General features: G+C 36.5%; 2 protein-coding genes across 2 annotated transcripts; both read right to left on the reverse strand.

Annotated features, from left to right (window-relative positions):
* Positions 1–407: 407 nt before the first annotated feature.
* Positions 408–4,325, reverse strand: LOC117816511. The gene is made up of 6 exons (XM_034688811.1): positions 4,152–4,325; positions 3,880–4,025; positions 3,653–3,714; positions 2,781–2,894; positions 1,062–1,160; positions 408–734 (listed from the first exon to the last, which is right to left on the reverse strand). Exons 1-6 carry the CDS (start codon positions 4,269–4,271, stop codon positions 571–573), a joined length of 705 nt encoding a protein of 234 aa, XP_034544702.1. The 5' UTR covers positions 4,272–4,325; the 3' UTR covers positions 408–570.
* A 2,600-nt stretch (positions 4,326–6,925) lies between these two features.
* Positions 6,926–9,863, reverse strand: rhoh (ras homolog family member H). The gene has a single exon (XM_034688985.1). The coding sequence runs from the start codon at positions 8,859–8,861 to the stop codon at positions 8,274–8,276; it is 588 nt and encodes a 195-aa protein (XP_034544876.1). The 5' UTR covers positions 8,862–9,863; the 3' UTR covers positions 6,926–8,273.
* Positions 9,864–10,540: the final 677 nt, after the last annotated feature.

Raw genomic sequence — 10,540 nt, forward strand, 5'->3', positions numbered from 1 at the left:
GAGTTTTGATTTTTTGCCTCAACTTTTTTTCATCATAGATGCTCACATATGTTGTTCTTACATACAAATAATACTATAGGTTTCTTGTCATACACAGGTACCTAGCCTCTATGGATTATTGTGTTTGCAATGTACTGACAGTATGCCAATACAGATACATAGGAAAAAAAATATTAATTCAGAAATACATGTTATTTAAACTACTGAGGGACTTCTTATATTTTAAGTCAACGGATATGAGATCCTTTGTTGTAATGTGCTCATGTCAGAGGTATGAGGAAATAATTTGATGGTAGTTTGTTCTTTTTTTTCAATCTTTAATCCGTCATGCATATTCTTTAACCATTACACATTGTTTATTGCGACCATGAAATATCAAAAAAAAAAACTGTATTTTATTCAGAAAAAAAAGTGATGACAAAATGACCTCTTACAAAATTCAGATATAATTTTATCTCAAAATGATTAATAACCTGCACAGCCTTGTTGCTTACCTTGCCAATAGTAGATACAGTATGTGTGCATTGGTAAATGTTTTTGCTGTTATCATGTCATGCAATTTTGACAATGTTAATAGTCTGCCAAGTTACCTAAGCTGGATATAAATCTAAAGAGCATATCCATGCTACCTGCACTACTGATCATTTTTTCGATCTTTTCGAGAATTTCAGGGGTCATGTTGTTGATGTCCATGGTTAGATCAGTGCTCAGTGGAGACTCCTCAGGGCAGAGACCTGTGAAGAGCAGAAATATTGAATATGAGAGTTACAAAAGCTTCTTATATTAGTACCATCAAGCCATTCATTAAGTGTTCAACATACTTGAAATGTTCTGTTTGTGGTGCATTGTAAAAAGTACGAAAGGAGCAGTTTTATCAAGTATCTAAATTGTGAAAAAAGAAAATGACAGCTGGCTTTCAGTAAGGTCCTCACAATGAAATACTACAATATGCCTTTATTTGTGTTTTGTTTTTAATTCCAGGACCCTGCAGATGTATCTGAAACTTTGTTGGAATCCATGCAGTTCAGAATCAACACCCTTCAGTGAATGGTTGATGATACCTTTTTCTTGGCTCAGGATCATTGGTGGCGGTAAGTTCAGACATTCCACCTGTTTCTTAAACTCTTCCAGTTCAGCAGTAGTCACATTGTTTCTTTTGCCTAGGAGACAGCATAGATTTGACTATGTAGCAGCAATACAAAATGAGTTGGCTGAATAAATTGAGCAATATCAGAAGTGTTAACAGGAAGTAAATAACAATATGTACAACATGGCTGAATGCTTAAATGTTAACAGCTCTCTGTAGATATAAGGGACTCAGTTTTAGGTTGTTTTCTTATTTTTTGGAGTGTATACATTGGTAAAAATAAATACCCATAAATATTATGTTAAGTGAAAACATTAAGTTTACCATTAAAATGTCTGTTTGGTGGCATTCCGAAGATATCTGAGACAGATCCCCCATCTTTGAAAAGTGTCAAAAAGTTTTGGACTGACTAGGACAAACATCCTCTTTTTGAGTTCTGTAACTGTTACTACTCTGTTCTGTTGAATTACCCTTTTTTATTTTTACAAAAATATATAACATTTTTTGATTGTTTTATATTAGAAGTTAGAATAGATGTGATTAGAGGATACAACCCTCCCAGATTAAAACACAAACCTCTTAGATGCTGGTTTGGCTTAGTGGTTAAACCACGAGTCCTATGTGCTGAGGTTATACTCCTCTTCGTAGAAGTCGCTGCTTCTACTCCCAGCCTTTGCTGCACATCTTCCCCTGCTCTCTCCTCCCCACATTTTCTGTTTCTGTTAAGCTGCCCTACCAATTTAAGTTGAAAAAGGCCCCCAAAAAACTTAAAAAACATAAACCTCCAATAATCCTGTCAAACAGTACTGAGTAATGTAACCAAAGTAATGGTCTCAGTTAACCTTTAACTTTATGCCATTGTAGCTTAACATCTTTTAGTCATATATGGTGTAGTGCTTGATGATATTGGATTTTAGAGTTTTTGCATCAATGTTTTACAGAACTTTGTTTGTAAAGTCTCAATTCACTGGATAACCTGAAGAAAGACGTCTTTTTTTAAATCTATTAATTCTGTTGGTTGAGTGTTTCGTTACATTGAGTAAAAATAAATACCCATAGTCTCTCATCCAAGATTCCTTCTTTATCTACCATCCTATCCCCCAAATAAAATATTTCAAAGCTATAAAAATAAAAATTGATTAGTTACTGAATTTCCGTGGAAATATTATAACAAAACACTTTCTGATACTGATAACGAATAACACAAAGTAAGTCTGAGGAAAACCACACTATACCACTTTATAAATCCATGGACAGCTAGTCAATGTTGGTTTCGTACCACTCTGTTAATTGTCCTGTGACGTGATATTGGTCCTCCTCCCTAGCTTTGAAATTAAAAGTGTATTTTAAAGCCAGGGTCAAATTGACTTGTGAGTGCTGTCTTTGAATGAAGTCTCAAAGGTTATGGATTAAAAAATCCCATAAGATGAGATCAGACAGTTTTTAAGTTGAGTAAATGAATGAATGTGAACTTCAGTCCTGTTACTTAGTAACATGATATTTACCACCATGAACCAAAATTTGGATGCCTTTTCTAATAGACCTCTAATCCAGCCTTTGTCAGCCCCGACTAGTGTTAATTTCATATAGCAAAGTCACTCATCTTCTGATTTGTTATGTAATTAAAGTCACTGCGTTTCCTCTATGTTGGTTTATCAGTCTTTTTTTCCTTGAACAAGTCTGAAAATCTTACTCATGAGCTGGAGACCACCATATGTGCTCCCCTCCATGAGATATTGCACATAGTAAATAAGGCAGTCAGGGCAGCCAGTGGTCAGCAGCCTTGCAGAAGAATTCATAGGTGGCCCTGTGGATAAGAGAATAAATAGGGTGCTTTATGACAGCAGGAACTTTCCCCAGGAACTAGGGATCTTTTAAAGAACTATGTGCATTTTGTTAGCAGGAACCAGGGTAAATTTAGTTGTGGGCCTGGAACAAGGGCCTCCAATGCAGAACATTTCTGACAGGTAGAGTACCTGCAGTGCTTTTATTTTGCCCGTTGTCAACAATAATATCACATACAACTATGATTCACTTAATTTTGGTAGTTTTGAGTCTGCTTTGCTACAAGCACTTGTCTCTCTCCAATTGTTGATTCAACAAATCTATTTACAGTGCCATGAAGCACGTTTAAAAACAGCACAAGCTGAATCTCCTCAATGCTAACAGGTTAGCTATAATGTTGCACATGACAATGCAGGCCTGTAGCCTTAAATGGCATCACCTTTGTTCTATTGCCATTGTCTTCTTCTTACTGCCCTCTACTGGACTGCTAGTGTAATGCAACTTCTTTTGTTGCATCTCTATACGTCACTTGCCTGATTTTTTTAAATCTTCACTGCAGGTCGCAGTGGAAATGCAGACAACAAAGGGCCAAAGGTACCATTTATTCCTTGAAAAGAAGTTCCTGTGACTAAAAGTTCCTGCTACTTCTGGTCGAAAAACACCACTAAAATACACATTATGAAAAGCACAAAGTTCTGTTGCAATTGTGGACACAAAGTCAAAATCTGTTTATACAGGCATAGAGCCAATCAAAATATTTGGTGTATTTGTTGTACATACCGATAGAGAGAGTTCTGTTTTCCAAAGTTATCTTGGTTTTGAGCGTGAAGCAGTGACCAAGCCTTTAATTACAGAGAACAATTGAAAAGTTAGAACGTTAAAATCCACATCTAAGCACACAAGTTTCTCATAAACATTCATGCACACTCTATGCAAGGCTCCAAACACATACTAAGTCTTAATACAATCACCAAAACAAAACACACGAAATGTAGGCTAAAGATTACATTTTTTCAGCCTCAAAAACATCAATGGCATCACTCTCATTAGCAGCAGCGAATTTCGTCCAGGAGCTCTCTACTAATAGCTTTGTAATCAACTCGGCTCCAGGGTTGTTTGTTGCTTCCGCTAAGAGCATCCACTTTCCCAACATCTGCAAAAGACAGATGATTAGGATTTGCACTTAGAATTCTGTGAAGGAATTGTGATTCGTTCTTAAAAGAATAGCAACTTAAGTTGATAAAATTGGTATGAAAGACAGATGGCAAGACTGTCTCACCTGGTCTCTTCCTTGGATTTCAACAGGTTGGGTCAGAATCTTGCAGTTGTTCACAGAAGCTGTCTGTACGACAGACAGAAGGCTGAACACAGCCATAGAAACATGGATGAACCTCATCATGGGGGATTGAAGCCTGAAACTGATTTTGCCTTCTCTGATCTTAAACTGGTGAGATGAAATCGGAGGCTGATGCCAAAAGGACTCCTGTACTGTTTACAAATCTGTTGAAATCTAGTCCGTTTTTTTTTTGTTCAGTTGGACGACTAAATAAGGCCTCAAAAGTTGGATAAATGGCAGTGTGTATGTCAGATGATCAGTGCTTACTTGAAACAACGACCAGTGACAAAAACTGAAATACAGTTGCTTAAATGCTTCAGCGTGAAACAGAAGACTCTACCAAACAATAAAAAATTTTAAAAACTATAAAACTACAGAGATGCACGAATAAAAAGAATAAGCAGATGACAATGAATAACCAAATTACAATAATTATTAGACTGCATGATCAATAAAATAATAATAGTGGTCAGATTGCAACATTTACCAAACTAAAAAGTAATTAAAATGAACGTTTAACTAACTCTTTTTTTGGGTTAAATTTCCATAATTTATTAGATTGCAAAAGTAATGGGACTACATAAAAATACTGAATTTCTGAAAATGTTACATCAGATTTCAGATCAGATGTCTTGTGTCTGTGTGTGTGTGTGTGTGTGTGTGTGTGTGTGTGTGTGTGTGTGTGTGTGTGTGTGTGTGCGTGTGTGCGTGTGCGTGTGTGTGTGTGTGTGTGTGTGTGTTTGTGTGGTTTATCCATTATAATTATCAAAGTGCCTCTGATCCTCAAACAGTTATGAACACAAACAAGAGACAGAAAGAGGTATAAAAGAGTGATGGGGGTGGGAGGAACAGCTTCTCTGAGCTCTTAATTGGTTTGAGGTTTTTCTTGTCTTTTGTTGAGCTTTTATCTTCACTTCACTACAATAGTTCACTTAAAAAAATATTTATTTTCCTCATGTCTTCTTCTCACATGAAAAATAACATCCTCAACACATCTTATATGTCATGTTTATGTACATATACAAGACGATGTGGGTACTACTTGTCAGACATATGTACTCGTCAATAAGCCTTTTTTCTATTGGCCTATAAATTGAGAATAAAGAAGAATTGAATTAATTGGTTGTAAATACTATTGATAGACTCGTGTGTTTATGAATATCTAATAGTGTTTTTTAACGTAGATATTGTTGATATGTTTTGCAGATGGTATTTGATTCATCTGTAAAAGTGCTATGCTGAGATGCATAAACAAAAGGTAGACCAGATGATTAATAAATAAAAAGTGCTAAAGTTACATTTTTCACATCTGATGCTTAAAAATGCAATTTTATCTTATCTTCGTTACAGAACATTTTTGCTAAACAGGAAAAAGACAGCAGACTTAATGTTCCTTTAAACAATTTAATCTGGGCAAAGCACAGACCAGTCACAGTATGTGAGTAACAGATGTGTTTCAGCACAAAGCCTTCTTCAGCGTTGAGAATTTAGAACATTTTTGCTAATAATTAATGATCAATCTTCTGAACATTATTAGGTTATCTGTGGGGTAGTGCAAGGAAACATTTTAGGATCATTACTATTCAATTTGTACATGTTACCCCTTGGCAGTGCCATTGAGGGACACTGGATCTCGATTCACTTTTTAACTGCTTTTTACAGTTCAACCAGAATAAACCAGAAATACTAATCGTCCAAGGCTCGGAGAGAGAAACCGGCCACTACACTAAATTTAGCTTTTTATCTTCAAAAGAACATTTACAGAATTTGTGACTTCTCTCTTTTAGCTGTTCCACTGACAAGAACAAAACATTTAGCGATGCTGCTTTCAGACATTACGCCCTGAGAAGCTGGAAGTCGAGAGGAAATATGAACACTTTCAACAAAAGACTAAAAACCTATTTATTCAGCCTGGCTGAATCTATGTAGGGTTTCATAATATTACTGTTGCCTACATTTATTTTAATGTTGTTGTTGTTGTTCTTTATTTTAACTCTTCATCTTTGTTATTTATCCACTCGGTTTTATTGCTATTATCAGTACTTTTATTTATCTTCAACTTTTTGTCCTTACCCTTTTTAATCAATTTGTTTAAAATATTTATATTCTTGCAATTTGATGCTTTAACTTATTTTGACTCTTTATCTTTAATAGATTAAATTGCATATATTTGATTGCTGTTGGTGTAGTCTCTACTTTTTAATCCATTTTGTTTTTTAAAAAGTAGCATGTTTTGTCATTTTTTTTAAATAATTTTTTGCCTGTTACCGTTTTTAGTCGCTGTAGAGCACATTTGATTTGTATGACAAGTGCTATATAAATAAAGCTTGATTGACAGGTTGGTTGATTGATGATTCTTGGAGGGTTTCTTTGACAAAGAGTGAATCAAGAAAGGCAGAAAAATGAGATTTCATGAGGATGCATAAAGATATTAGAGTCCAACGTAAACTCTGTGAGAAAAAGACCGAAAAGAACCCTGACGATTAACGAAAGTAACTGGGAATTTGACTGGACATATTGAAGTATACTTTAAGGTACATCTAGCAGTTTTTACAGTAACGCATGGTAGACTATTAAGACAACCTTTCAAAATTATGTGCTGCGAGAAAAAGCTATGTGATTTTAAAAAAAAAGGACAATACTATGTGTTAAATTGTTAGTATTCATTTATTCAAATTAGTTGTTCTAATAAGAAATAAAAAGAACAGTTTGATCAGATGAGGAAAAACATAAGAGGTCGAAGATCTCTCTAATATATATTTTTTAAATGTTCTAAAAGAGGTATACAGTTAAATAACAACAACAAAAACCCGTTCACACAAATCCACATGAAAACACATGCATGTGTTGATAAAACTGTCTGAAAGTTGTACTACTATAAAAAAAAACATAACTTTAACCTTTAAATGACATATCTGTGTTGCCTGTCATGTATTGCTAAAATTCTATTTCAATACAACCCACTTGAAACAAAACATTTCAAACAATACTATTATTATTTGAATCAATTGAATAGATTTTGACAGATGTTTCTTAAATAGAGTCATTACTGAAAAGAACTTGCAGCCTTAAGGTCTGTCCGTCAGTCCTAAATGTCAGTTAGTTTTCTGCCTCTGTTTCATAACACACAGAGCCCAACAAAGCTACACTAGCCCACTCTGCCCCCAATTTTCATTTTCTGAAAAATTAAAATCACTGCTGCATAATTCCATAATTGACCCTTCATATAAATATTTGATTTACGGGCATGAAAACAGCCATTTCTTTTTAGTTTTTTTTAGAAATATGAAAACACCTCTGTAAAAGCTCCATGCAGCTGTAAAAAAATACTAATTTTCTGACTTCGTTTGTGGTGATGAAGGCATTCAAATAGTTAAGATTGGGAGTTTAGCTCAGTTTTAATGTTGTGGCCCCATGAGACCGTAGTTCACGAAATGGGATACCAAGGATTAAATCCGAGGCACTTGCTGCATGTCATCTCCTACTCTCACTCACCTGTTTCCTACTTGATCCACTGTTCTATCAAAAAGGCATAAAAAAGGCATGAAATATTCTTTGTCATACTTTAGACTGTAAAAAATTAATTTGCCCATCCAACCATATAATGCAATATTAAGGTACTATCCTCCTTGAGAGGTGATATGTTGCTTCAATATTAAAGCTCTAGGGATTTAATTTGAGCAAGATTCTCACAGCTCAAGTTTCAGATGAAGTCTTTCTAAAACACAAAACTTCTCAGATGCCCCATGAAAATATCTCTGTGGGATATCATTCACTCAATAAACAGATTAGATTATCAAGTAAACCCTTTTCGTCGCATCTTTCCTAAGTTCACACAACAGTAGAACTCACAATTAGGGGACTATTTGGCAAATGACTAAATCAATTCATTCCCAGGTTCAAAAAGAGTTGTAGATTATAGGAGTCCCTGTAAGTGTGGCAGAACAACTTTAGGTTGTTGTACCTCTACAGGCTTTAACTCAGTTCCAAACAGCATATCTCGATGCATTATTTAAATAGCCCTTTCATAAGAGCTACAGCTGCCCACTTGCTTGAAGTCAAAGGTCAAAAGACCTTGCACTGGTTATTGCTGAACATCCCACGCCTGGCCTGTTTCCTGGCCTGTTTAACGGCTGTCCGCACTGCATACTCAAACACCTGCTGCACGCCTCGGTTGCTTAAAGATGAGCACTCCAGGTAGCCTTTAGCGTGGACTTCATGAGCCACGCGTCTCCCCTCTGCAGGAGAGACGCAGCTGCCTCGATGTGCCCCCATCTCCCGCTGATCTGTCTGGGTGGCCACGACCAACACAGGAACCTTGGGCAGGTTCTCTCGAACCTCATTGATCCACTTATTCTGGACACTGGCCAAAGAACTTGGGTTGGCCACGGAGAAGCAGATGAGGACGACGTCAGCCTGCTGATAGGACCTTGGTCTGATCTGTCGAAAGTTTTCATTTCCCGCTGTGTCCCACAGACCCAGACTGATTTGGACCCCGTCCATGTACACCTCCACCCCTGTGTTTTCAAACACGGTAGGCTTGTAGGCATCGGGGAAGGTCTCTGACGTGAAGCGGACCAGCAGGGCCGTCTTTCCCACAGCGCTATCCCCGACAAGGACACACTTTAACGACATCTCTGTAAGGCCGTTCATCGCCTCCTCGGACAAGTCCACTCCTCTAGATGTCTATGGTTTGGAATTAAAATTTTATGAGCTGCCTCTTTGAGAAGTCTCAATATGTAGAGCTATAGGGTTCACAAGGTATTTGATGTACTGGGCTTCTGTGTAGATTTCAAAGTAGCTTGTCTTGTGGTAAATCCATTTCAGTTGATCGGTGGTGATTCAGCTTGTTAGAGGCTACTAATAGTTTCTTTTTTTCAGAGTCCTTAAATGTTGCCTAATGTAGCCTATAATACAGTCAGCTTTGAGCTTCATTCACACTTCACGGCAAGTCCTAGTTCTTCAGACGCTTTCGGCTCCTCTCACCTCTGCATGGTCTCTGCAGCGTGGTCTGGTTCTGAACTTCTCTCTGCTGGTTTTGAAGGCCGTCATTCTGTCCATGTTATCCGGCTTCTCAAAGCAGAGGAGGGAAATCTACTGAGGAGGACATTCAGATGGAAATGTTATAGACACAAGGCACCTGTAAGAAGTCAGTATGTCCTCTTACTTTGAGATATGGGGGAGCAATGAAAAAAAACAGTGCTGCTGCAAGTTGCTCATTTACCCAAAACTTTAATGCCCGAGTAGTTTATTGGATACAGCAGACGACATCAACTTCTGTTCAAATAACACACAAATTTGAAGAAAGAAGAAAAAGGTGTATGGTAATAAAGAGTCAAATGTTTGATGCGGAAGTAGGAATTTGTTTTTGGGTGTGACCCAGAATACGTGATCCTGAGAACCAAACACCACTTATGGTTGACATTTAATACAATACTATCAAATGTACACACATAATCCTGTTTTCTTATGACTTTTAAACAACCCTTTCATGGCCTGTCCTGATTGATAATTAGACAAAGTAAAAAATTTACAGATCATCAGAGGATGCTGTTGTACTGTTTGACAGAAAAATCTGCTGATCTTTTTCTTATAATTAGCATAGTCTACAGGTTGCTTCTTTCTGGTTTCTCTGGTGTGTTAAACCAACAGTTTGACATTTAGTATCTAAGCAAGACAACCAGTCATAACCTCAAAAAACCAGCCATGACACAAGCATCTCGATGGAAAGACCTCCATGACACTTTAACCTAAGTGTGTCTCTACAAATTAACTTTATGGAAATTCAAACTAGAATAAGACTTTGTATTAACCAAATATTCTGTCACAGCTAAAGTAATAAATAGAAACGGATAAAGCCTTTTTTAGCTGTTGAATTATCATTTAGTTTTGTCTCAGTCGTTTAGTTAATGGTACAATTTGTCTCAAGGAAGTAAGAATACACCCTTTACATTTCACTTGCCAATTTAAAAAAAATTGTGTTTTACCCTCATTTTTTGGATTAAAAATGTAAAAGAGATAAGAGTAAGTGTGAATAGAGTTTTAACCAAATCAATTGTATCAGGGAGAGTAAAACAGAGAACAAAAGTTTACCTTCTTTGTCAGTCGTCTCGATCTCTAACGGATGGATGTTTGAGGCTCCCTGTGAAGTTTTCAAAGCGCTTCAGTGTTTCAACTCTGAATTATAATCCTCCTGAGAAGAGTTATTAAAACTTTGTTAAAGTGTGTATATGTTTATGACAAAAGACAAAAAGACTACATTTTGGCACTTGCCGTTGCCTTACATCTTCGAGCTAGGTTAAGGTTGAGGAGGAGGGTTACAACGGAAGTCA

The sequence above is a fragment of the Notolabrus celidotus genome, chromosome 7 (assembly GCF_009762535.1).
Source record: "Notolabrus celidotus isolate fNotCel1 chromosome 7, fNotCel1.pri, whole genome shotgun sequence".
NCBI lineage: Eukaryota > Metazoa > Chordata > Actinopteri > Labriformes > Labridae > Notolabrus > Notolabrus celidotus.